General features: G+C 46.9%; 1 protein-coding gene across 1 annotated transcript; it reads left to right on the forward strand.

Annotated features, from left to right (window-relative positions):
• The first annotated feature begins 11,759 nt into the window (after positions 1 to 11,759).
• Positions 11,760 to 26,497, forward strand: NIPAL4 (NIPA like domain containing 4). Its single transcript, XM_058721512.1, has 6 exons — positions 11,760 to 12,065; positions 15,610 to 15,849; positions 19,031 to 19,087; positions 20,246 to 20,336; positions 22,885 to 23,045; positions 24,073 to 26,497. The coding sequence occupies exons 1-6, from the start codon at positions 12,029 to 12,031 to the stop codon at positions 24,699 to 24,701; spliced, it is 1,215 nt and encodes a 404-aa protein (XP_058577495.1). The 5' UTR covers positions 11,760 to 12,028; the 3' UTR covers positions 24,702 to 26,497.
• Positions 26,498 to 27,964: the final 1,467 nt, after the last annotated feature.

A 27,964-nucleotide genomic window follows, 5' to 3' on the forward strand; every position in this document is an offset into this window, starting at 1 on the left:
GACCACATTGTGTGTCCGCGATGGTGGTAACATTGAGAGCAGTTATCTCTGCCTTGGTTAGGAAAGGTATTGTGAAGAACTCCAGAGAGTCTTGGCAAAATTTCCCTGGGTCATTGTGAAGGCTGGAAACGTTCTATGTGGTATCTGGATGACAGCTTCGAGGTTGTACGCACATGTAAAAATCCATTGATCTTCACACAACATTTTAGCATTTGCTCACTATTCTTTATGAAGGGCAGCCTCAATAAAAGTGTACAATTAAAAAAATTAGGATTTTTCCCCCTTTAGCCAAAAGCTAAGGGTTATTAACCTGAGTCCCCGTGAAATTCAGTGAAGAGTATGTATAGATAGGTGGGGGCGTCTTTCTGGGGCAATTTTTGTCAGATTCTTAAAGGGATGTGGGGGCCTTTAAAAAGTTAAAAATCACCAGTCAGAACCTTCCCTAAAATGAGGACCACTCACTGGTGGTTCTGCTAGGGTGTGTGACTAAAGGTCTGACCACTCCGTACAGACCAGGTTTTCTGGGAATGCAGGACACGAGATGGAGAGGCACATATTTATTGGACTGATCGCAAAACAAACATCTACATATTTCTTTGTAGAACTAAATGCAGGTAATTATCACCAGTAGATCTTTAGCTCAACTGGGAAAAAAAAAAAAAAAAAAAGGTGTGGCTTTTTATTGACCCAGCGCCTTGGTCTGCAGCCAATCCGGAGGCGAGTGGCTCTGCTCACACCCCAACCCCCAGCCCCCATCACCATCCCCATCCCCATCCCCATGGGGCAGAGGTCCTCTGGTGGAGGGGTAACTTAGCCTCCGACCCCCGACCCCTTACAAGCAGTGAAGAAACCTTAACCCACGCTCTGGATTCCTTTGGGGCTCTTCATCCAGTCCTGCCTCACAAACCAGAATTTCCAGTGTGACTGTGTTGGCAGAAAGTTAACATGCAGCCGAGGCGGAGGCCTGGGTGCCCACTGCGATGGATCTGCCCATGGGGACAGGCCAAGTCTCCTGGTCATTGGTCTTTCTCTTGGAAGGAGACAGATGGGAGAGGTGCGGCTCAGTAAGTGGAGGCCAGCAATGAGAGCCCTGGAGTGGCAAGAATTTGGAAACTGAAACCTCAGCCCCTAAATATATTCATCAGTTGCCTATATTGAGTGCTTATAGGATGTTACTAGGCCTTAGGCTATGCAAAACCTTTACGTAAAAGACTGGGATCTGAACCAGAAAGCTGAGGTGTGAGTAGCAGGTTGGCCATGTTGTAGCTGTTTGCCCTGGGCCAGTTGTGTACTCTTTCAGGATGTAAGACCCTCCTCTGTAATAATGGGCTTAACAACAGTACCAACCCTAAACTCAAGTGCAGCTTCAAGCTAGCCCCTATCCAGACTTCTGATTTTTTAGAAAATTGAGATACAATCCATTTACCATAAAATTCATCCTTTACAAGTATACAATTTAGCAGTTTTTCTTATACTCACAAAGTTGTGTGACAATCATCATCTAATTCTAGAACATTTTCATCACACCAAAAAGAAACCCCATATCCATTAACAATCACTCAACATTTCTGTCTCCCCACCCCCCACCCCCCAGTCCCCACCACTCCAGCCTCTGGAAGCCATTAATATACTTTTTGCTTCTATAGATTTACCCATTCTGGATCTTTCATATCTTATGTGGCCTTTTATGTCTGACCGGTTTGAGCATAACGTTTTCAAAGTTAATGTATGTTGTGGCATGATTAATCACCTTATTCCTCTGTATGGCCAAATAATACTCCATTGAATGAATGTGCCAAACTGTGTCTATTTATCAGTTGGTGGACATATAGGGTGTTTCCACTTTGGGGACATTGTGAATAATGCTGCTATGAACATCTGTGTACAAGTTTTTGTGGGGCAAGTTTTGTGGGACAAGTTTTTGTGTTTTCACTCCTCTTGGGTATATACCAGGAGTGGATGATTTCATCTTGTATCACTCCCCCGTCCTCATCAAAAGGGCTTTCCTTCTGTCCCTCAAACAAGCCAAGCTTGCTTGCACCTCGGGGACTTTGCACTAGCTGTTACCCCTCTCTGGAAGGCTCTTCCCCCAGATTTTTTAATGGTTCACTCTTTGTCAATTGGATCTCAGTTTAAATATCACCACCTCAGTAAAGCCTTCCCCAACCATTTTATCAATCATTCTCTGCCCCTTACTCTATTTTCTTTATACTGATTATCATACTCTGATTCGTTATTTATTTGTTTGCTTGTTTGTAGCAAGTCTAGCCCTTCTGGAATGGAGGCTCCACGAGAGCAGGACCTTGTCTATTATGACATTAGTTATCCCAGGCTGTGAGAACAATGCCTGATATGTAGTAAGCACCTGTCAAACATTAGTTATTACTATTTGCTACCTCACAGCAGAATCAGAAAGTAGGCACCCTTATTATCTCCATGTTACAAATGAAGAAATGCAGTCTGAGAGGAGTTAAGTGGCTAAAATCAGGAAAGTAGAAAGGGTCAGAGCCTGACTCAAAAGGATCGTCTGGCTCAAAAGCCGGTGTCCATTGCACGAAGCTTGCTGCTTACCCCAGCTTTTCTTCCTGGACCTGTCTTAGCTTTCCAAAGTGACAATTCCAGCAAGGATTCCTCTGAGCTTAGACATGAGACAGGGAGAGAAGGCAGACATGTGGAGACTGTTGGGTCGGGCAGCACTAAGAGGACTGTCCTCAGGGGAAGGTGGGTAGGAGCACCCCCCCACCCCAACTCACACCTTATGGGAACTTCAGTTGGAGAAAGGGCTCCCAAGAGCTGCAACCCCTGGCCTCCCTCCTGCAAGGCCCTGGTCAGTCCTGGCAGCCAGAAACAGTCTCTCTAAAGTAGCAGACCCCACCTGCAGTGCAATGAATACCCGGGTGAACTTGATTTATGCAAATTCTAGTAGGAACAGTGGTAATTAACTACCTGCTTTATGCCAGATGCTTTTCTTATATTAACCCACTGAATCTCCCAGTTTGCCTGATGAGGTATATGCCATGTTGTCCCCATATACTGATGAGGAAATTGAGGCCCAGGGAGGTTAAGTAACCTGCTCAAGGACACTTGACTAGGGAATGGTAGAGGCAGGAAATAAGCCCAGTCTGCCCAACTCCAGGTTCTGCTTTTAACCACTCTACCTTGCCTGTGTCTCAGTGGGGAGTTTGAGAATAAGGCTTCTACCCTTACAGCTGTATGATTTTGCATAATCCACATAAGGTCTCTGGTCTTCAGTTACCTTATCTGAACAAATGGAAAAGAATCAGCTTCCTTCCCAAGTGTGTTCTTTAGAACTAGATGTTAACAGGTGTTATGTGGGGTGGGGCATGGGAATTCTATGATCAGTGGGATTTGGAACACTATGGGTTAAACTAAATTGAGCAGGATTCTTTACAGCAGGACTTCTCAGTGCCTTTAACGTGTCAATATGCAATGAGTATCTCCAAGAGGAGGGTTGAGAATGTGGCATTTCCCAAAGTTTATTGAACACGAGACAATGTGGAGTGGTGTTTCATGGATCACAGTTTGAGAAACACTGATTAAAGAAGATTTTTTCAGGAGAAAAGTAATTTTTCCTGAAAGGTAGAATTCTCTTTCCCTTCCCTACTTGTACTAGGTGGGAAGAAAGCGACTTATAGACAGACACTCACCAACTCCTTCAGGCTGGTAGAGAAGCTTTGGGGCATTTAGCAGGAGATGAACCCATTTACTGAGCACCTACAACACGTCAGCTCTGGGATTATGACTTAGGTTGTCTTTTGTGATTCTCAAAACAGACCTCCGAGGTAAGTTTAATTTAAGAAGGCAAGGGCATCTGGGTGGATCAGTCAGCTAAGTATCTGACTTTGGCTCAGGTCACCATCTTGTAGTTCATGAGTTCGAGCCCCACATTGGGCTCTCTGCTGTCAACATAGAGCCCACTTCAGATTTTCTGTCCCCCTCCTCTCTCTGCCTCTTCTCCACTTGTTCTTGCTGTCCCTCTCAAGATAAATAATTTTGTTTTAAAGGCAGTATAATGTTGCAAGTGAAAATGTTGGCTTTGGGCTTGGATAAACAAGAGTTTGTGTCTTAGCTCTGCCATTTGATAGCTGGAGCTGTGCAAACTTGTGCAAGCCACCTAACTTTTCTGTGCCTCACTTTCTGTAGCTGTAAAACGGATAATACAGCACCTACCTCATATGGTAATGTGAAGGTCTGCTGTTATAGCATACAGAAGCACTTACATAGTATCTGCACATAGCAAGTATTCAGTAGGAGGTAATTTTATTATCATTGTCATCATCATTATCCCTGTTTCACAAATAAGACAGATGAGGCCCAGGAAAGGTAAATAACTTGCCTAAGGCCACACAACCATTGTGTGTGGGGAAGCTGAGACCCATATACAGCCCAAATCTGCTTTTCCTCCCCAGAAGCACTGAAAGAGGCTGAGCTAGTCACAGGCTTGCAAATAAAACACTCTCCCACCAGCCGTCTCACGTGGAGTGCCACTCGGGAGTGTGTGGGAGTTTCCCCCTTGGACACAGATGGTATCACCATGCAGGAGTATTCAGACCCACTTGCAACAGTGTAACTGTGCCTCAGGACCCTTACAAAGGAGCCTGGAGAACTAGGGTCCTGAGCCCACAGGCGTCCCTTCAACAGCCTCCCCATACAAGAGCCTCTTCTGGCCTTTCTTCTGAACCCCAACCAGTTCTGTGGGAGCATCCGTGAGAAGAATGACTGATGTGAACATTGTGTGCTCAAGAGGCCACACAGCCACCCCTCCCCCCCCCCCCCCGCCCCATCAAGCTGGGATCTTCCAAGTCCTATCGTGGGTGGAGGATGTCTCAGTGGCTGCTACAGGGAAGGGGCCAGCAGGGAGACAACACGGAGGCCAAGGTGACAAGTTTCCAGGCTCCTGCCCTGAATCAATGAAAGAAACACCTCTTGAGAGACATTTTTTATATTGTCCTTCCATGTAACTTTCTGTTGGGGAAAAAAGTTTGGTACCCACCCCATCTCATTTAAAAAAAATAAGCTTTTAAATAAAAGCTTTACATTTTTTTTTATTTTTTAAGTTTATTTATTTATTTTGGGAGAGAGAGCACAAGCACAAGTGGGGAAGGGACAGAGAGAGAGGGAGACACAGAATCCAAAGCAGGCTCCAGGCTCTGAGCTGTCAGCACAGAGCCTGATGCAGGGCTCAGACTCAGATCATGACCTGAGCCAAACTTGGACACTTAACCGACTGAACCACCCAGGCACCCCTAAATGAAAGCTTTAAAAACCACTGATCTGGTCCATCATTTTCATTGCACTTATTGGGGAAACGGAGACCCAGATTGGAAGGACCTGCCTCTGGTCCCAGTGTATTCATGGCAGAATGGGGTCTAGAACTCACATCACCTGACCCTTTAATCCTAACCTCTCAGATATCAAAGTCTGAGATGGGTTAATTTATTAAAACTCAAAAGGAAAAACAGAGGCTGTCTGTCCTTCCTTTTCAAGTTGGCTCTTCCCACTTTAAAAACAGTTTTCCCTCTGTGCCCTTGTCCTCCCTGTTCCCTCATACCGAATGCTGCGGGTCCAAACAGGCACAGGAGAGGAGCATCACTACAGTCCCCCTGCCCCCATCCCCTACCTTGAGTTGCTGGCCTGAGCAGTGACTCAGAGGATCAAAAGGCAGAGAATGAGGAAGAGACTGAAGTAGAGCTTTGAGGACCTACTCAAATCCCAGCCTAGCCACTTATTAACTGCATGACCTTGAGCAAGTCACCAAACCTCCCAGTGTCTCACTGTCATCAGGTGCAAAACTACAATAGCTCCATTGCCTCGTGGGGCTGCCATGAGGATTAGACTTAATTTGTACAACAGATGTTGGTGAGGATGTGGAGACGTGGGAACCCTCTTGCACTGTTGGTGGGAATGCAAACTGGTGCAGCCACTCTGCAAAACAGTGTGGAGGTTCCTCAAAAAATTAAAAATAGATCTACCCTACAACCCAGCAATTGCATTACTAGGAATTTACCCAAGGGATACAGGAGTGCTGATGCATAGGGGCACTTGTACCCCAATGTTTATAGCAGCACTATCAACAATAGCCAAATTATGGAAAGAGCCCAAATGTCCATCAACTGATGAATGCATAAAGAAGATGTGCTTTATATGTACAATGGAATTCTACTTGGCAATGAGAAAGAATGAAATTCTGCCATTTGCAACAATGTGGATGGCACTGGAGGGTATTATGCTAAATGAAATAAGTCAGTCAGAGAAAGACAGACACCATATGTTTTCACTCATATGTGGAACTTGAGAAACTTAACAGAAGACCATGGGGGAAGGGAAGGGGAAAAAATAGTTTCAAACAAAGAGGGAGGCAAACCATAAGAGACTCTTAAATACAAAGAACAAACTGAGGGTTGATGGGGAATGAGGGAAAGGGGAAAATGGGTGATGGGCATTGAGGAGGGCACTTGTTGGGACGAGCACTGGGTGTTGCAGGTAAGCAGTGAATCACAGGAATCTACCCCTGAAACCAAGAGCACACTGTATACACTGTATGTTGGCTAACTTGACAATAAATTACATTATAAATAAACAAACAAATAAATAAAAATAAAATCAAGACGTAACATTAAAAAAATACGTGAAAAGAACCTGCAACATAGAAGTTGTGTAGCAAGTAATGGTTCATTTCAGTATTATTATGTTAACTATATTTTGATAAGATCTGCAGTTCTTTGCCATGAATTAAGTGCAGTAGGCTCTCTGCGCACCCACACCAAGGCCAAGCAATGCTGCACTCTGACATATATTCTTCATGGGGAGCTCTGCCCTATATAGGAATTTGAAACCTCTTCCACCTGTAGGCATACGCTGAGAGGGGATCCCATAAACACAGTGTGACCAGCCTTGACTGAGAAGAGCAGTCAAGAAATGGCTCTAGAATCAGCATGCTGGGTTTTATCTTGGCCCCCACTGTTTAACTGCAGACAACTTGGCCTTTCTGAGCCTCCATTTTCTCATCTCTAAAACAGGAATCATAGCAGCACCTGACTCATAGGCTTATTGAGAGGAGCAAATGGGACAATGTATATGAAATCCTGGCTCGTCCTTAAAAAGTGGCCAAAAAATAATAGCTCGTATTATATTCCCTAGGCTTAGCCTTTTCTGCTCATGAAGAAAGTGTTGTAGGAGATAAAAGTGGTGGATCCGGGTTTGAGTGACTATTGGTAAAGTTCTGGTTCTGCCACAAGTTAGCACCTTTCCCCTCTTCAGGCCTCAGTTTCCCCACCTGCAGACTAAGAGGGTTGGATTAGTTCAGCTCTAACTCCGAAGGTGAGCTGATGAGAAGGTGGCATGGCTGTCCATGTGGTTTCTGGATGGTCTCAGTCTTCCAAGATACCCATATGGAGAAGGACCAAGAAGACTACTGGAAAGAATGCTCTGTCCTTCCCAAACCAGGGCCTTGGTTATGAGAGCTGCCCTGGGGACACACAAGCCCAGCTTGAAGTTCTGTCCTTACCATTGTGTGTGACCTTGGTAAAGTCACTTCACTCTCTGAGCCTTAGTTCCTTCATCTGTAAAATGGGACCTGAAATGGTACCCAGAGTAAGGGACTGCAATGACCATGTGAGCCAAAGCCTACAAAGTGCTTGGCACACAAGAAGTCAGTAATGGTGTGTTGTTTAATAATCATTATTGATGCCAGTTGCATCAATTGGACTCATCCCTGGGCATGGCGCTCTTCTTAGAGCCAGTCTGAGTGCACCTGTGTCCATTCCAAGTATTATTTCTAGTGGCATTAAAGCTTTTTATGAGAATAGAAGCCATCCTGGGGACCCACCTAAAGAAGAGGAGTTGGCCGGTTTCTGCATGACGACAGTTGAGATTCCCATGATTCCAGGTCAGCCTGAAGGAAGCGACAGCCATCAGTCCTTCCCCACCCTGCCAAGAAGACCAGCTCTGCAGGGTTGGAAAGGACCACAAGCTACATCTTGCCCAACCCTTCTACCTGGGGTAAGATGCCAGGAGGGGAAGTGACCTACCCAAGTGTCATGGCATGTTACTAAACCTAAGGCACTTAGTATATGCAGTATTGGAAAGCGTATCTGTGTTTGATTCTTGGCCTTTTGACTTACAGGCTCAGTGACCTCACTGAACTTCATTCCTCATCTGGAAAATGGGGATAATAATAAAACCTGTTTCCCAGAATTGCTGCAAAGATTAAACGAGCATGCATATACATATATGCATATAGGTAACTAACATGCATATAACATATAGCAAGCCCTCTATAAATCACAATGTCCAGCAGAAATATAATGTGAGCCACTACGTTTTAAATCGTTTTGTAGCCACCTTTACAAAAAGCAAAAAGAAGTAGAGAAAATTAATTTTGATAACGTATTTTATTTAACCCAATGTATCCAAGATATTATCATTTCAACATGTAACTAATAATAAAAGTTATTAATAGTTTACATTTTTTTTCTTACTGAGTCTTTGAAATCTGGATGGGGTGCAACCTGGGGAGAATTTGGCAACCGGTTGTCACAACTAGGGGAGCCCGGAGATGGGCAGCAGTGTATACAACTGGCATGAGACCAAGGATACTACCGAAAATCCTACAGTGCATAGGACGGCCTCCCCTGCCAAACAATTATGTGGCCCGAAATGTTAACAGTGTCTGTTTTATGTGTCTACTTCATGACTACTTCACATTAGCCCCTTTCCACATTCTCAATAGTCACATGGAGCTAGGGCCTACCATACTGGACAGTGCAGCTCTGTAACAGAACATTTGGACATGCACTTAGACGGTCCAAATTTTTAGGGATTTGGATTTTCGTAAATTAGTCTTCCTGTTCATCCTGGAATAACCGGCCAAATGAGATGTGACTGGTTCACTAGTGCCTGGCTGGCTAAGGACAGAGCCCATCTGTCTCTGGCTGGTCAGACCCTTCCAAAGTCACCGCCCTTCCCTGGTAGACGAGCCTGGGACAGACAGTGAGCCCTGTTGTTCTTTTCTGGGGAGACAATGCTACAGGCCCTGCTACCTGCCTGACAGTGCTATTGTGGCTCAGGGAGAAAAGGGCTTTGTCAGGACAGCAGGCGGGGAGACTGCGGTTCAATGGGGCTCATTATATCTGCACTCCCGGGATGCTGATGCCAGCCCTGGGGAAGCCACGCCTCCTTCTAGAACAAATGGGGAGCCTGAGGCCCTGACAGGGTTTAGAAGAACCATCAGTAGATCCCAGCTCCCTCCACCTCAGCCCACTGCCCTAAGACATGAAACTCACCTAACTCTGAAAAGCCTTGTCTCAAAGCACAGGGTGAACACAGGGCAAGGGAGCCCCTGCCCTGGACCACAAAATTTAGCAGCTCCACAAATCACAAACATATCCAAAAATATATGTATTAGGGAACATATGTGTGTACCTACCTCTCAAGATCTGGGTTCAGCTCTGGCACAATGAGACCATAACTGAAATATCCTCTCTTGTGATTAAAAAAGCCCAGGTCAGAAAGAAAGACCACAAATCTCTTGTTCCATGTCCTTGGAACAAATGCAATCAGGGTTTGAAGGCAATAAGAGTTTGAGGGTCATATTTCCACCAGCCTCAGAAATGGGCACTGTTTAGTAGCACACGTTAAATCTAAGCAGCAGAAATGCTTAGCTAAGAGAAAAGACCAGTTAAATTCTCTTGTCCAATCCTCCCTCTCAGGTAGTGTAGATGTTGCTATAATGAACTATTATTTCCTAGTAGGACCAATCATCCAGTTTCCAGCTTCTCTGTGTTCCAATTTATACTGGACTTGGAGGTACTCACCTCCATTTGAACTCTGATGCCGCATCCCTCCAAGGTGAGGGGTAGGTCTGGGTGCATTACCTTGAACTCGGATGTGTAATGTTACTAATACCTGTGATTTCCCACTCCCTTCTACACTCTACCTTAACCACCTTGCCCCCAACCCCATGGTGATACAGACACACACACACACACACACACACACACACACACAGAAAGCTGGAAGGACTGTCTTATTTGACAGATGAGGAAACCATTTCTCCTCAAGAGTAAGTGATTTGTTTAAAATCACCTGAAAGTTAGGGGAAGCCACATGCTGGGAGAACCCATCCCTTGGGGCCCAGCTAGAAGGTCACGTGTAGAATGTAGAAAATGATGTTGGAGAGGACAGGCTGGGGGAGAGCTCTGTTTACTCCTGGTGCCTTCACTAGTTGTGGGACCTTGGGGGCAAGTTTCTCACAGTATTTAAAATATGGCTTCTTCTATTCCTATACAAAATATTAACATTAAGGGAAGCTGGTGACAGGTATATGGGAACTTTCTGGACTATTTTTGTAATTCTTCTGTAAATCTAAAATTATCTTATAACCAAAAAAAATTTTTTTAAGTACAGTTTTCTCTCATCTGTACCATGGAGATAGTAATGATACCTACCTTACAAGAGGCTCAAATAAGATAATATCTGGATAGGGATTAGCCCCGGGGCCTGTCCCATAGCGAAGACTCCATAACTATTTTTAAAAGCTACCTCCTCCAGGAGGCCAGTGACCAACATTGCCAGAACTGACCACCTGCTTTCTTGGAGGTCCCACGTCTTCAGTTCTCAGGAGCCAGAGTGTATTTGAGTCTAAAATGCCAAGCATGTCCGTGCGGCCACTGGGAGCATGTATTTGATCTGGGCTCTTCCACTTTCTAGCTGGGAACCCCAGCAAGTTCCTTGATCACTCTGTGCTTCAGTTTCCTTTCTGAAAGTGATAAAAGTATGTCCTGTATATGGCTGTCATGAGGACTGAATGAACGGGAGTTTTTCAGCATTAACATTGCCTGCCCTGCGGCAAACACTGCACAAGTGTTCTTATGGTTCAAATCAGTGTTTCTCTAATTTATGTTTACTATTACCCATGGATGACAAGCATACTTTCCATAACCACAGTTTTTTGAGTTTTTTGGTTTTTTTTTTAAGCTTATTTATTTATTCCGAGGGGGAGAGAATTCCAGGCAGGCTCTGCACTGCCAGCACAGAGCCCAGCTTGGAGCCCCAACTCAGGAGCAGGGAGATCATGACTTGAGCAAAATCGAGAGCCAGACACTCAACCGAATAAGCTACCCCAGGCACCCCATCCAGTTTTTTTTTTTAAATGCTGATTTGGAAGACACCAGTTTCTAGGTAGTAGTAAGTCCCGTTTTGTTCCTCTCATTAATACATAAGGTTCTCCAGGGACAGAGAATATGTCTGCCTCCTTTTGGTCCCCAGTCACTTTGAAGAAGAGATATACTTCTTTCATTGAATTTACCAAGCTTCTATCATCCATTCATTCCACAGACAAGTATGGGTCATTTATCGGGCACCTACTTACTGTGTGCCTGTTGTGTGCTAGTGCCCAGCACAGATCAGACCTATGTTGAATGAATGAACCAGGCAGGGAGGCAGGGAAGGAGGAAGCCAAGAAGGAAGACAGGAAGGGAGAAACCCAGGGTCTTGGACCCCCTCCCGACCCGGGAGGACTCCATCTGGCAGCCGTGCCTCTTCCAACCCCCACTTTCCCCACTTCTTCCTCCGCCCGAAAAATTTCCCCCTCTCCCACCGTCTGAGGATCCATCATCTCTCTGACACTGGGGACACCACCGGGTGCAGTCCCGGCGTCGCGAAGAGGCGGCGCCCGGGGACCCGCCCCCCTTGCCTCCCGCCGGGGGCGCGACGCGGTGACTCCCTCTCCGGGAGCGCTGCAGCCTCCGCACCCCGGGAGGGCGTGCGCCCCTCTGCCTGCTGCTCGAGCGCTGGGCCCCCGGCCCAACGAGTTGCCCAAGACTCTGGGTGACTCCTCCCCGAGGACCGTCCCCCTCTGGGGCGCGTCATTCTCTCCACCCCTGGGGCCGACCCCGGCAGCCTCTGGCAGGCCGGCCACGCGGGGGACGAGTCTCGGCCACCTGCTCCGGCACCGGGGAACCCGGGGTGCCAGCAGCCCGCGCGTCGGTCCGTGCGCGCAGGGCCCATGGAGCTGCGGGCCAGCAACACCAGCTGCCAGAACGGTGCGTGCGGGCCGCGCTTCGCGCCTTCCCTTCGCCGCCGCTCCTTTCCTTCGCGTCCTCTCTGGCCGGGGCCCAAACCGAGGAGGGGTGAATCGCGCTCTGGCCAGTCTTGGGGAGAAGCGGGGTTCCGGCCGACTTCCCCGTCTTCGGAGCTGGTAGCTGAGAGGGGGGTTGGGAGGAAAGGGGACGCGTGGGGACGGAGGCGGGAGGCGGGCAGCACTGATTGCAACTGGTCAACCAGAGGGGGAGGGGGGGCTCGTGGTTGTTTCTCATATACAGTCGCTTCAGATTCTACTACCTGCCCAGATCTGCCTGTCTCCCTGGGGCAAGGGAGAGGGGCGCAGAGACTCTTCACCCCCAAACCCACACATACCTTTTAGGGAAAGGAGGGAAAGAGCAACCCAGGAAGGGATAGGAAAGACCTTTAGCTTTATGTTAAGTTCTTGCTGGGAACCGGGTGGTAGACTAGGCCCTTTACCTGCATTAATTCATTTATCCTTAACTCTAGAGGGCAGGTAGATATGATCACCTCGCCGTCTCCTTTCTGGAGAGAAAGAAACTGAAGTTCTGAAAAGCCTGATGATTTGCTCAAACTAATCCGCTGGGGGAAGTGGAATATAAAGCTAGAGCCCTTGGATCCTACAACCTGTACTCAGACTACTGTGCTCTCTTCCTGCTATGTCTCCATTTTCCTACCGCCTCTTGCAGTTGTAACTTGTCCGATAGCCCTGTTTCTCTAATTTCTCTTCTCCAGCGAGTGTTCAAAGCCAGCTCTTTGGGTGTTGGCTGGCTTTGGTCTCCTGACCAACAATGCAGTCCATTTTCAGCCTCACCTTCCCCTGGGGAAGAATATGTTCCCCAGTCCTAGCATATTCTGGAAAAGAAGCCAGAATCACTGGGCCCAGCACCCGCTTGTCTAATGAGCATCCTTCTCAGAACTGGATGTCCTTTGGCCTTCAGCCTCTTTCATTTTCTTTTCGTCCCCCTGGGAAAACTTCATTCAGCGGAGGGTGCTTCCCAGAACAGGCAAGCTCACCCCGTGGCTCCACCTCCTGGAGATGCACCTTCAGGAGGGCAGGTGAAGGGCGTGGGGATGGGCTTGGCCTTCCTCTTGGGAGTCACCTTCCTTGGCCCATGTCCTCCCAGGCTCTGGCTCATTTCTTGAGTTCAGGGAACTCTCCAGACTAGACTGTCTGAGCTGAGGAATAGGAGCAAGAGGTCAGACCAAATTTCATTAAGGATGGAAATGGCTTCATGTCTCATCTTCTCTTGATTGTGACACAGGTGTCAGGAAGAGAGATCTCCCACTGTGAAAGACACATGGATGTCCCCTGGTGGGTTCCAGGCCCAGCTCTGCCACTAGGTTTTTGTGAGACTCAAGCAAGTCCTTCCCCTTCTCTAGGCCCCAGTTTTCCCAGCTGCAAGTAAGAGGGTTAGACAGGCCATTCTGTGCCATGGGAGAAAGATCAGCATTGCCCTTATTTTATTCCGCCAAGATGCTGCTCTATCCTCCAGATACACCAAAGCCAGAGCTGCATGACCTTGGGCTTTGGGGCCCATCTAGTGGCTTGCCTGTAGTTCTAATTGGTATGAGGAGAACCCGGCCCAGGCTTACATCCTTGGCACAGCAGCCTGGAGCTTTGTGACCCACGGTTTGAAAAAGACCTTTGACCACCAGAGGTCACAAACTCAGATGCCTACAGGGGCTGAGCACATAACCAGAATGACTGAAGGGAGCCAGGTATGGACTCTGAGGAATTGCAAGGTGCATTTCCTAAGGGGGAACCACTCTCAACTGCAGCCAGTTGTCGGTTCGGATGGTGTACTCAACAAGGTAAACACAGGCAGCTCAAAAGCTGAATTTTCTTGGGAAATCAGATTTTTATTAAAATTTTTTAATGTTTATTTACTTTTGAGAAACAGAGAAAGAGAGAGAGAAAAAGCAGGCAGGAGAGGGGCAGAGAGAGAGAGAGAGGGAGTCACAGAATCCGAAGGAGACTCCAGGTTCTGAGCTGTCAGCACAGAGCCTGACACGGGGCTCGAACCCATAGACCGCAAGATCATGACCTGAGTGGAAGTCAGACGCTTAACTGACTGAGCCACTCAGGCACCCGGGGAAATAGGATTTTTAAATGTTAGCAATAAGTTCATATTTTAAAATAACCCTCAAGAGGCCAAAGGAAACCCCACCCCACCCTTGCTGCCTGCTCTGTGGGGTACACGTGGCAGTTAAGAGCCTGGCTTTGGCATCACAGGGACTTGGGGAACAATTTGGCTTCTCTTCTTACCACGAGTGTAGTCTTACTCAGGTTACCAAACTTATCAGAGTCCCAGTTTCTCCAGCCAAAACCCTGCACATGATCACTGTGCCATTTCTGTGGTAGGAATGTTCCTGAAAAGCTTCAGAGTAGAGGACCATGTGGGCACTGGAACTGGAGGATTATTGGCTGTGCTTTATATTGTTTCACTGAACTTAGGCAGCTTAGCTCTTCTAACTGAGGGTCTGCCCCTCACCCAAGTTTGTCCTATTGTCCTTGGTGTTTGTGCCAGAAAGGCAAGCAAGGGTTGGCCGGTTCTGGGGCATGAGGGCTGATTCAGACTCTCAGGATCTCAAGGACTTGGAAAGCAAACTGAAGAGATTCCACATAGAGTGACAGGGACACCAATGTCTCTGAGGCCTGAAGGAGGCCCAAGCCACTGACTGTCAGCACCAGAGGTCTTAAAATCTGGCTTGGAAAAGCATAAGAGACTGTTAAAAACTGAGAACAAACTGAGGGCTGATGGGGGGTGGGAGGGAGGGCAGGGTGGATGATGGGTATTGAGGAGGGCACCTTTTGGGATGAGCACTGGGTGTTGTATGGAAACCAATTTGACAGTAAATTTCATATATTAAAAAAAAAATCTGGCTTGGAAATGGGCCATTCTAACAAACGGGGTGCTTATATTTAGTCATCTTCAGGCCTAGAAGGGGCTATGGACCTGCAGGCCTCACTCCCTCATGTTACCTGTCAGGAATCTCTGCTGCGGCTGGAGGTAGGGATATGGAAGTGAAGAGGCCTCTTGGAGGAGAAAATCCCTGTGTGATCCTGAGCTATTGGAAGTCCAGAGGCTGGGAGGAGATTCCTGTGGAGGGTGGGAAGTTGGAGTCAATGATGCCTGACAGCTTGAGAGCCTGAGAACCCTGCGGGTGTGGGGAGCATCAGTACACCTTAGGGGTTATGTGCTGGACTTCTGGAGTCAGACAGTCTGTGTTCTTAGGCAAGGTGCCTGACCTCTCATGGCCTCCATTTCTACATCTATGAAATGGGAATTCAAAGCAGCACTTACCTGACAGATGGTTATGAAAATTGAATGAGTTCATGCAAATAAAGCCCCTAGCCTGGAGTAAGCACTTAGTGAATGTTAATTATTATTGTTAGGTTCAGGCCCATTGTGTGGGCCTTGGAAGCTGAAGTATGGGGTCTGAAAGAGCCGCCAATTCCAGTATCTTGAAAGCACCCAAATGTACCCGGCGTGACTCACTTACCATGGTCTTCCTGTCCAGGTTCCCTGATCACCCTTTACTGCTCCTCCCAACAAGTCCTGTGCCAGATCGTCAGTGACCTCAGCCCCCAGGTGCCCAGCAATGTCACCTCTACCAGCTGGAAGGAGAGGTTCAGGCAGAGCTACGGCTTCTACATTGGTCTGGGCCTGGCCTTCTTGTCCAGCTTCCTCGTCGGCAGCAGTGTCATCCTCAAGAAGAAAGGCCTTCAACGACTGGTGGCCTCGGGGGCCACACGGGCTGGTAGGGTCCTGAGGGGGAGGGTGGGCATGGGGTGCCGGGCATCTGGGCCGTGGGCCAGGCCTGTGCACCTCCCTTCTTAGGGGGCCACTGTAGCAGTTTGTGAGCCTGGCCTAAATGGTCACAAAAGACTCATTGTCAACTCCACCAGGAATCCAGTCCACCAGCAGGAGACGTTCCTTTAAAATCCAACATTCTGGAGAATTTCAAGATAAGTTAATTGGGGGTACAGATAAGGAAAAGTCTCACAGCCGAGAATCAGAAACCCCAGATCTAGTCCAGTTTTATTTCTTACCAGCTAGGTCATCATAGGCAAGTCTCAACTTCCCTGCAAAATGGGCATACAAATACCTCTGCCCAGAGCATTGCCGCACACTGGTGTGCCCTATTAACTTCACACTGAACCCGCTACAGGCTACAGAAAAATTACTGGGTCTCTGTCCACAAGGGACTTACTGTGAAAACATTCTGGAGAAAAGGAATCATGTGTCAAGGAATTCATTTATTTGCTCATGATTCACCGCAAACCTGCTGGGTGCCAGATACCATGCTGGACACGGGGACACAGTGCCCTGTGGGGCATTGAGTTGAGTGGGAGACACAGGCAAGTCAATAAGCAATCGTTCCATAGTAGGTTACTTGCTATCTGTCATGGGGAAAATACAGAATCCTTTGGGACTACTTTGGAGGAGCATGTAAAGCCCAGGCTTGGAAGGTTAGGGGAGGTTTTCTAAAGAGGTGATCTGGAAGCTGGGGCCTAAACGATGAGATGGCAAGGTGGAGGAGAAGAGAAGAAGACATGGTGATGCAGGCAGAAAGGACAGCAAGTGCAAAGCCTCAGAGGCGAGAGAGGATGAGTGACATTGGAAGCCGAAAGTAGTTCAGGATGGCTGGAGCACTGAGGGGTAAGAGACGGGGGAAGGGCCAGATCGCGAAGGGTCTTGCAAACCAGGCTACGGAGTTTGGGTGCAATTGTAAGTAACAAAGGTTTTGGGCAGGGGAGTGACATAGTTCGATTCACGATTTGAAAAAATTCCTGGTTGCTGGGTGGACGGTGGATTAGGGACAAGACTGGTGCCCAGGAGACCAGTTAGGGGAGAGGGACAGCATAACTTGGGCCTGGGAATGGAGACAGTGGTAGAGTCCCAAGAGAGCTTTCTGGGTTTGGTGTCGACTGGCTCCCAGGGGATGGTGAAAACAGAGTCGAGGCTGACTCAGCTTTCTGACTTGAGCAACTGAGGAGATGAGGGTGCTGTTTTCTGTGATAAAGAAGGCAGGAAGAGCGGGTTTATGGGAAGACGATGGTTCAAGTCTGGGCATGTTCAGTTTAGTGTTCTGTAAGACACTGTGCTTTGGAAGCAGACTCCTGGGGCTCTAATTCCAGCTCTTCAGTTCCTGGTGATGTGATCCTGGGCAAGGAAAGTGCTTTCTCTGTGCCTCAGTTTCCTCATCTGTAAAATGGGGATAAGAGCAGTTCCAACCTCTAGTATTGTTGTGAAGATAGGTAGTGTGTTTACAAAAATGCTTGGCACGAGTATTGGTATTACTCTTCTCTAAGTGGGACGGCCCGGCAGACAGTTGGATAACCAGGGCTAGAGCCAGGTGCCCTCTGAAATGGAAAGCTGTGAGATGTGGGGAGGAAGTCAGGAGCAATGGTCTTTGTTGCTCTCTCCTTCACTTCCTGACAAGTGTTCAGAAGGCCAGAGACCTCCCAAAGTGCCAGGAAAAGATTTGCATGTGCCAGGAGAAAGCAGGGTAAATATCACTGATACCATTCAGAAAGGTAGCTTCTCTGGAATCCTTTTTTTCCTCCAATCTGCTATTTCCTTATCTAATGAGATTTCAACCCTTAGCATAAAATGCTCTCAGTGCTCCTTTTATGGAAGATCCTGAGTCCTTTAGGAGCCTGATGAGATCTAAAGACCTTCTTAGAAAAATAGACATTTACAAAAAGCGATACACAATCTCTGGATTTTCACATAACTGTCTAAAACCCATCTATTACCATCATAACCATCATCATCATAACTATTATTATTGAGTATTGACTATGTGCCAGGCTCTGAGTCCACCATGTGAACAAGGCAGACACAATTCCTGACTTCCTGGTGTTTCCATTTTAGTGGGAGATATGCCAGAAAATAAATACATTAATTCAATTTATAAATAAATGTCATGAAGGAGAAAAGCTGGGTGTGATGAAAGAGAATCCCAAAGAGAAATAATAGAGATAAGGCGGTCACAGAGGACATCTTAGAGGAAGAAACATTCAAGCAACGTCCTGTAGAGTGAGCAAATATATGTAAGCAAATATCGTTAAGAAAACTGTTTCCAACATGGAAAAGCACATGCAAAGGTTTTAAAGCCAAAAAGAGCTCGTGATTTTGGACGAACTAAAAGAAAGCCTGAGTGAGTAGATACTAGTAAGAAGAGTGGTAGGAGATGCCTTTGGAGAGGTGAACAGGGACAAAACTACAAACTGGCTTATTTAGGATTTGGGGCTTTATCCTCTGAGTATTTGGAAGCCATTGGCCTGCTGCAAGCTGAGGGGTGACTGTATGATTTACATTCTTAAAATTCATTGGCTGCTATGAAGGCAGTGGGTTATAAAGGGATGATGACAGTGGAATCAGATGAACATAGAGGGCTATTGCCTCAGCCCAGGCCAGAGGTGGTAGTGCCTTGGAGTTGAGTGGTGGCAGTGGAGTGGACATATGTGCGATGCTCTTTGGAGAGGGAATTAGCAGAATGGATGGAATGCAGAAGGTGGAGGAATGGGAGGGTCAAGGGTGATTCTCTGGTTTGTGGCTTAAGCAACTGGGTGCATAGAAGTGCCATTTACTGACTTTCATTTGGTAGGTGGGTGGGTGGGGAGCATTTAAAATTAAGAGTTCTATTTAAGACAGAGTTTGGGATGCCTATAGGAGATCCAAGAGATGTCAACTAAGCAATTGAACATACATACATCCAAAGAAAGGATCAGTATATGTGTATGAAATAAGGATGCCTGCATAAAGATGGTATTTAAAACTTGGGGAATGGATAAGTTCACCCAGAAGCAAGCCCAGAGAACTAACCAGCTAACATATATTGAACCCTTCAAGACTGGGGAGTGAAGGTAGAGATAGGAAAGGTGCCTGAAAGAGCATGGCCAAGCTAACTTTGTGTCCATTCCTTTCTACAGTGGACGGAGGGTATGGCTACCTGAAGGATGCCATGTGGTGGGCTGGATTTCTCACCAGTAAGTGGGTTCTTTCTTACTAACAACAGTGACCCTTTGATGGCAGAGGCGGAGATGAAAGGAGGGGCGGAGGGGGGCCTTTCTGTCTCCATTGTGCAAAGTGTGAATCTGAGACCCAGATTCCCAAGGGGAACATCTTGACCATCTTTGCAGGTTGAACATTTTACCTGTATTTCAGATCTCTTTCTCAACCCAAAGTCAGTCCTTCATCCATGAAACATTTAATCCCAGAGAGGTTTGTAGAGAGCTGGTAATGATAAAGATGTCTTTTCTCAACTTCCCTTGAAACATAGAGAGTTATCACTCCTGGCTGGAGTCTCTTGGATCTCTACATGGGAGGCTGGGGCTCCTCAGCCAATTTTCCCATTCCACAGGCCGTGTGTTGGCTCACTTTAGAACATGGCTGGTCTGCCACTTGCAGTTTGCCCAGATTTGCACATTCACACGTTTCCCCCGCTTTCCACCCACCCTCTCTGGCTTTCAAACCCTAATTTTTTTGAATGGAAAATTATCCAGCTTTCCATTTATAAGTCAGGTTTTGACCCTAGTCATAGCCAGGGCTATAACATTCATCATCTACTTTCAAAGGGCAGACCCAGGTCATTCTCTACCAGCAGAGACAGGGCACTTTCAGGAGTCTGCAAACTAGAAACTCAAATGCAGAGAATTAGGCCCTTTGGGAATGTCAGACTTTCTAACCACCTGCCTGTCAATCTGGGAGAGATGGCCTCATGACCAACAGGTACCTAGAGAACCAATAATTAAATGTTTCTTTGATAAATTAACATTTTCTAGAACTCACCTCATATATACAGATGAAACATCAACAGTCCCTGAGATACATTTAGCCGTGCCTGGACTAGAAGCCAAGAGACCTCAAGAACAAGAAAGCATCCTTCCACAAACATGTCCTGTGACCTTGGACTCTGGGCCTAGCTTGCCCATCTAAAATGGAAGGATTTGATCAGGATAATCTGGGCCTGACCTTCTGATCAGATTGGCCATGAGGAGAGCATAAGGATCAAGACATTAAGGAATGATGGTCTGGGATCCTGTGAATGGTTGACCACTGAATGAAGCTGTCTCTGCCCAGGTTAAGTTGGGCTGGAGATGATGCATCGAAGCCACACTACCGTGTTTTCTCCCTTCATTTCCTAGTGGCTGCTGGAGAGGTTGCCAACTTCGGGGCCTACGCATTTGCTCCTGCAACAGTTGTCACGCCTCTGGGAGCGCTGAGCGTCCTCATAAGGTTATTGTCTCCTCTCTTGCTGTCTCTGCCTCCTTCCTATTTTCAGTTTGTTGAGGTCTGGAACTGTCTAGTGAGGTCAACTGCCACTTGCAGTCAGGGACGTGGGTCGATATTAGCTCCCAGAAAGAGGCACTGTGCTGTTCAGAGCTCCTGATCTGTAGATTGTTTGCTGCTGATTGCTCTAGCATCTCCTCGAACGATGGGACAATAGAAGGGCAGGCCAAACCCAGATCAGCTGGAAGGGCTCCCACTGCCACCAAGCTGACTGTCTCATGTCAATGCTTTCGTGCTCCAGTAGGAGCAGCATACAAGTTAAAAAGCATGAGCTCTGTATTAGCTGTCCCTGAGTTCTGACCTTAGCTCTGCCTAATGTAGTAACTACATTACCATGGGCAAGTCATTTAACTTCTCTAAGCCTCAATTTCCCTGTCTGCTCAGTGGGGATGCTAATACTACCTACCTGAAGGCATTGCTTCAAGGACTAAATGAGATGATGCACAGAAAGCACATAGTGCAGGGGCGCCTGGCTGGCTCAGCGTCCAACTGCGGCTCAGGTCACAATCTCACGGTGTGTGGGTTCGAGCCCCGCGTCGAGTCAGGCTGTGTGGTGACAGCTCAGAGCCTGGAGCCTGATTCGGATTCTGTGTCTCCATCTCTCTCTGCCCCTCCCCAGCTCGTGCTCTGTCTCTCAAAAATAAATGTTACGAAAGAAAGAAAGAAAGAGAGAAAGAAAGAAAGAAAGAAGAAAGAAAGAAAAAAAGAAAGAAAGAAAGAACATAGTACAGAACTGGCAGTGAAGAATCACCATAGCCAACACATATGAGGGCTTACTATGTGCTAAATGTTCTAAATGTTTCCCATGTATTAACTCATTTAATCCTCACAGCCTCCCTACTAACTAGAAAGTAGAAGACACCTGAAGCCAAGACAGGTTAACCAACTTGGTCAAGATCAGCCAGGTCCTAAGGGGCTAGGCCAGGATTCCCACCCAAGCAATCTGATTTCAAAGGCCACGTGCTCAAGCCACTAAGCCGTGTTGCCTGACAGACATCCAATAGTTTTTAAAATAACTGATACTAAGTATGTGTGCTTCGCATTGCCTCATTCCTCCTGAACTATAAGCATAGTTCCTCTGTGGGGGTCTTGGAGCCCCATTTGAAGCTGGCTGTGATTATTGGCTTAACCTGGGAGCCCTGCCGACCACACCCAGCACCCATAGTTTCCTGTTTTGTTTTACCATCTTGATGACAATTTTGTAACGTTTACACAATCAAAAACAAACAGAACCGTGACTCACATGGTACAGTTGGCTGATGTAGTTGTGATACTTCTATTGCGTATCTGATTAACTTACAAATTCCCACTCCCAGGAAGTTGGGGGAGGAGGGGAATACTCCATCGCGTGACGTCTGCCTGTGCTAATGCCACCAGACTCTCTTGAACACACATTCTGGGTAAAATGTTATGGGCAGTTTTAAAGGAGAGACAGAAGACATTCAAAGGAGCTTGGACATTAATCTCCCCTCCCTTCATATCTTTAACTAGGATTTGGGGGGAGGAATTCATTCCTAGATCAGCCACTGATTTTTACCCTAAGTTAATGTTACCTTTGTAAGGAAATAGAAACCTACCATGAGATCATACCTGTCTTGCCCCATTTCCCTCCCTTCTTCCCTCACCTCTGCCATCTGAGGATGTGAGGGGAATGAAAATCACATCACCAAGGAATAGCAAGGAACTGGAGGTGTTTTACCCACTTCAGGGAAGTCACAAGAATTCTCTTCAATGAAGTATAGAGGAAAAACCATAGGCTTTATAATTAGACAGAAATTCAGCTAAAATCCTGGCCTTGCTACTTACCAGTTGCATGACCTTGCCAAGTTATTTTAATTTCTATAAGACTCAGTTTCTTATCTATAAAATGGGGATAATATATTTTATTTCTCAAAGAGTTGTGAGATGTGAGTGAGATATAATAAGTAGAAAATTCCTAGCCTAATACTTAGTACGTATTATATATGCCCAAGACACAGTGCCTATAATTGTCATTGTGGTTGTTTATATTGGCATATACAAACGGAAGAAGGAATAGATTTGTTCTGTATAGCTCATGGAATAGAAATAGGACAATGAGTAGAAATTACCATATTTTTGACAATTAGAATGAACCTACAGTAGATCCATTTGCCTTGTGCAGGGGCGAGCTGCTTGCCACCAGTGGTTTACAAGCCATGTCTGAAAGAAGTCTGTAATGTTAAGAGAAGATGTGCTCATTGGTAGGAAGTTAGACAAGAGTGCTTTGAAGGACTTTTCCGACTCTTGTGTTTGGGGATCTTTTAGTCTCTAAAATGAAAGAACTCCACACATACGCCGATTCCTCCAGCACACGCCATAAGCCTCCCCTAAATAAGTTTCTATTTCAAATGTTTTTGGAGGAGATCAGTGAGCCCTGATCTGTTCTCCATGAGCGCTTGCTCAGGCCCCATTTTCCTTCAGGACACTGGGACAAGTATGGCTTCTAATCTCTGTCTCCCATTTCCATGTGCAGTGCTGTCCTGTCCTCATACTTCCTGGGAGAGAGTCTGAATCTGCTGGGGAAGCTGGGCTGTGTGATCTGTGTGGCCGGCAGCACAGTGATGGTGATACATGCTCCTGAGGAAGAGAAGGTCTCCACCGTCATTGAGATGGCTGCCAAGATGAAAGACACAGGTAGGCTCTGAGCCCCGGTGAGTGGGAAGGTCTGGCTGCGTGCTGACCATGCCAGGTGCTGCCACCTGGAGGAGAGGGAAGCTAAAGAAAGAAAGCTGGGGCTGGTCCTAGGGTTAGCTCACAGGCTTCCCAGCCTGATGTGTATTGATGCCATTTATCATGTGTTTATTATGTGCCGGGCATGGTTCTAAATATTTTCCATGCATTGTCTTAGTATGTTCAGGCTGCTGTAACAGAATGTCATGGACTGGGTGGCTTATAAACGACGGAGATCTATTTCTCACAGTTCTGGAGGCTGGAAAATCCAAGATCAAAGCCCTGTTAGATTTTGATTCATAAATGGCCATCTTCTCTCTGTGCCCTTACATGGTGGAAGGGGTGAAGGATCTCTCTGGGGTCTCTTTTATAGGGACACTAATCCCATTTATGAAAGTGCCACCCTCATGACCTAATCACCTCCCAAAGGCCCCATGTCCAAATACCATCACACTGGGAATTAGGTTTCAACATAAGAACTTGGGGGGACATAGTCTTGTAGCATGCATTATCTTATTAAATCCCACCAAAAAAGCTCTATGAGAAAGGTCCCATTCTTTTATTATTTTATTTTATTTTATTTTATTTTATTTTATTTTATTTGAGAGAGAGAGCAAGAGCAGGGGAAAGGGGCAGAGGGAGGGAGAGAAAGAGAGAGAGCAAATCCCAAGCAGGCTCCATGCTTAGCATGGAGCCCATCATGGTGCTTGATCCCACGATCCTGGGATCATGACCTGAGCCAAAATCAAAAGTCGGATACTCAACTGACTGAGCCACCCAGGTACCCCGAGAAAGGTCCTATTCTTAGCCCTGTTTTACAAATGAGGAAATGGAGGTCTTGCTGTTTAATTAATAACTTGTCCAAATTATTCAAAAGTTGTGTCATGGGACTGGAACCCTACTGTGTTACATCCCATCACCATGGGTAGGGGCTCTAGATACTAACTGCATCCTCTGTAGCTCAGATTATCTATCTCTTCCCCTCCTGAAGGGTACATCGTGTTTGCTGTGCTTCTGCTGGTGTTCTGCCTCGTCCTCATCTTCGTCATCGCCCCACGCTATGGACAAAGGAACATCCTCGTTTACATCCTCATCTGCTCTGTGATTGGGTCCTTCTCCGTGTCTGCCGTCAAGGGTCTGGGCATCACCATTAAGAACTTCTTCCAGGGGATGCCAGTTGTGAGGCATCCCCTCCCCTACATCCTGTCCCTCATCCTGGCACTTTCTCTCAGCACTCAGGTCAACTTCCTGAACAGGGCACTGGACATTTTTAATACTTCCCTGGTGTTCCCCATCTACTATGTGTTCTTCACGACAGTGGTGGTTACTTCCTCCGTCATCCTCTTCAAGGAATGGTACAGCATGTCTGTAGTGGACATTGTGGGCACCCTCTCTGGCTTTGTCACCATCATTCTGGGTGTGTTCATGCTTCATGCTTTCAAAGACCTGGACATCAGCCAGATCAGCTTGCCCCACATGCACAAAAACCCAACCCCATCTCCCACCCCTGAGCCCACTGTCATTAGACTAGAAGACAAGAATGTCCTTGTGGACAATATAGAACTCTCCAGCACCCCATCACCAGAAGAGAAGCCCAAAGTATTTATAATCCATTCTTAAAGTGTGGAATACGAGAGTGAGAAGATGAGCACTACAGTACAGCCTGACTTCTCAATTCCAGAGCCACCTGGTTATTTTCAGAACAACTGTTACCGATGGGCTCTCTTTTCTTGAGATGTTCATTTATACCTCATCATTGTTTCCAGAAGGAAAATCCCTACCCAGTGAGCGGTGGTTGCAGAACTTCGTGGAAACAGCCTCAGTGACCAAATACCCTACTTGATGTTGGTGCCAGCAGGTCCCCTGGACCTCCCTTCCCACTTGTTTCCTCAGTGTCATCTCTGTGTTGTTGGGAAGAAGATAGAATTTGACCCGTTGAATGTAGCACAGGCCAAGAACTTCCCTGAGATGCTGGTCGTCAGGAAATAGCACTGGTTCTCCTGAGACTGAATCCCATTCCTCAGCCCAAGGACAAAGTGCAGCTGGCTCCTGGAGGCCCCGAGAGCAATTCGTCACGCCTCCCATCCAGAGCTGACAACTAATGTGAGACGTCTTGCTGCTTTTGCTACTTCCTCTTCGGAGACAACAGCATGACCTCAGCTGACCTTCTTACTGTGAAAACCACCTGATGTCTCAGGGAACATTTCCACCAGCCCCATTCCCGGAGCACTCCAGCCGGGAGGTCAGCATCTTCGCTTCCGTCCACTCTACCCCCATCCCTGCCCCTTCCATCTCTCTCTCTGTCCTGAGGAGTTGTCACTGAGACATTCAGGCAATTACCTTAGAACTCAAAAAACAAAATGACAAGGACAATGATCCTCTACAGCCAAGCTCTGCTGGCCCAACCCAGTGTTTCATTTTGCCTCCGTCTGGAAAGAGAACAGCATTTGCACTGCTCTTAAAAGTCGTCTGGCTGTCAAAATAGCACTTGGCAGAATGCACTTTCCTTTTCCTCAAGGAGTAAACCAAAATATGATTTGGGGAGATGGGGAGAATTAAGAGCAATGTCAGAATTTGGCAGAAAGCGGCCACAGGCCCTCTAGAAACCAGGGATGACTTTTGTGTTTACTCTGGTGCCCAACCAAGAACCCGGGTGGAAAGGGCTCTGAGTACTTTCTGGGCTACAGCCTTAGAGGCTTGAGCAGTGGGATCAGCTTTGAACTTCCGTGACCGAGTGGGGTGTAAGCTTGGCATGGGTGTTTTCTGGCTGTTGATCAGATGGCCACCAAGTCCTCAATGCCATTGATGAGCTACCCACCTTGGGAAGCAGCAGGTCGTGGCTGCTCTAACGCCATCTACTTTGGGGACTGCCTTTGATCCCCTTGCATTTGGCCAGATGCATTTAAAAAACAAGAGCAGCTGGAGAGAGGGAGAGAGATAATTCCCTTCCTGTCTTCTTTCTAGCTGCAAGAGTGTGGGAGTTGGTAGAAGGGCCATTGAAGGGGAAGTAAGAGAGCCAGTATACCTATAAAGAGGGAAGGCTTGATCCTCAGCCCCCAAGTGGGTGCAGAGCCTCCCCTGTATAACCTCGTACCTGTGTCCTGCGTTGATGTCCCATGCCCTAAGCACAGCCAAGCCCGGCCCAGACTCTTGCTGGCCTTGAAGCTCTAAAGGCTCGGCTGACCAATATACTAGCTTCTTGCACCTCCAGCCTCAAATCTCCAGTTTTCAATGAATGTGGATTTCTGTAACTAAAATCAGTGCAACATGTTGGATCTTGAGAGTGGCAGTAATCTAAGGGCCCTGAGAGCGTGGTTTACAGGGTCAAGAAAAAAGACCTCTGGGTATGTTTACTTGATAATTGTGTCTTGGCCTTCATCGGACACAGAACAATTAAATTGGTTTGTCTAATGCTGGGGAGCTGGTCTCTGATCTCTGGAGGGTTGTGACTGCCAAGTAAGTCCCTACAGTAACTTTCACAGGCACACTCACTACAGTGGGAAAGGCTGTTTGGGGAATAGTCGGTTGAAAATATTCATCCCTTGTTAATACCTGAGCCCATACTGGGAGCCAGGCACAGTATGAACAGCTTTATGTGGATTAAGTCCTCACAAATCCCCCAGGTAGATTTTTTTTTTAACTTTTAATGTTTATTTATTTTTGAGAGAGAGAGAGGGAGAGAGAGAGAGAGAGAGAGAGAGAGAGAGAGAGAGCATGAACAGAGAGGGGCAGAGAGAGAGGAGGAGACCCAGAATCTGAAGCACACTCCAGGCCCTGCGCTGTTAGCATGGAGCCCAATGCGGGGATCAAACCCACGAACCGTGAGATCATGACCTGAGCCGAAGTCAGACGCTTTGCCAACTGAGCCACCCAGGCACCCCAAGGTAGATATATTTTTAAGCCCCATTTTTGAGGAAAGTGTCTCAGGGAGGTTATGTAATCACCTGGCAGGAAGAGTCCAAGTTGATATCTGGCTCTGGGTCTATAGTCTTACCCACCAGGCAATGCGTCTCTCCGAAGCACTAAACTAAGTCTGGCACTACTTTGCTCATTCCTTTTCCTGTGATCCGTGCTGTTTCCCCTGTCTGGGTATAAGCCTCATGGGAGCTGGTCTTTATTTGCTGCTTGTTTTCAATGCCGAACACATAGTTGGCACTCATAAAAATCATCTGTTGAATAAAGGAGCAATACTGTTCCTTTGCCCAAACTGTCTTGGGAGCCAACTCTCAATCCAGAGCAGATATAAATAAAACCCTGGCATGTTCATCAGGGCAACTCAAAAACTGATGTAGTCAGCAGTCTCTGAGCACTTAGCCCAGGCTAGGCACAGGTGGGTGCTTTCACATGGAGCACTTCGCGTATGATCACACTTTTGAGGTATGTATTACTCCCGCCATGTAGCAAAAAAAGGCCCCAGGTTCTGGAATTTATCCATTTCCACACATCTAGTAAGCAGCAGAGGTGGGATGTGAACCAGGTCTGTCCAACCAGGCTTTGCGTATTGCATTGCTGATCAATCTATGACTATCAACCCAGAGATCGGCTGGCAGAGTAGACACAGTGGGTAGTTTAGATGATGGATGTTAAACAGGCAGGGGTGTTTGGGTGGGGGCTGATTTCATGAGGAAGCATTTTAGTAGTCAAAGCATTTGATATCCTCAGGCAGTCTCAAAATCCTGAGAAGTTAGAAAAATATCAGATACCAAAGACCTCCCAGGGCTTTTGTGAAGATTAAATGAGGTAATGTACAGAAAGACAGTAACATACAATGCCTAGCATAATTTAAGTACTCGGTAAATGTTACCTCCTAGCATGGTTATTATGATTCTCTCTTAGAGAACCTCAAAACCAAGGCAGGGATCAAATGAGAGAATAAGGGTGGG

This window comes from Neofelis nebulosa, chromosome 1 (assembly GCF_028018385.1).
Source record: "Neofelis nebulosa isolate mNeoNeb1 chromosome 1, mNeoNeb1.pri, whole genome shotgun sequence".
NCBI classification, from domain to species: Eukaryota; Metazoa; Chordata; class Mammalia; order Carnivora; family Felidae; genus Neofelis; species Neofelis nebulosa.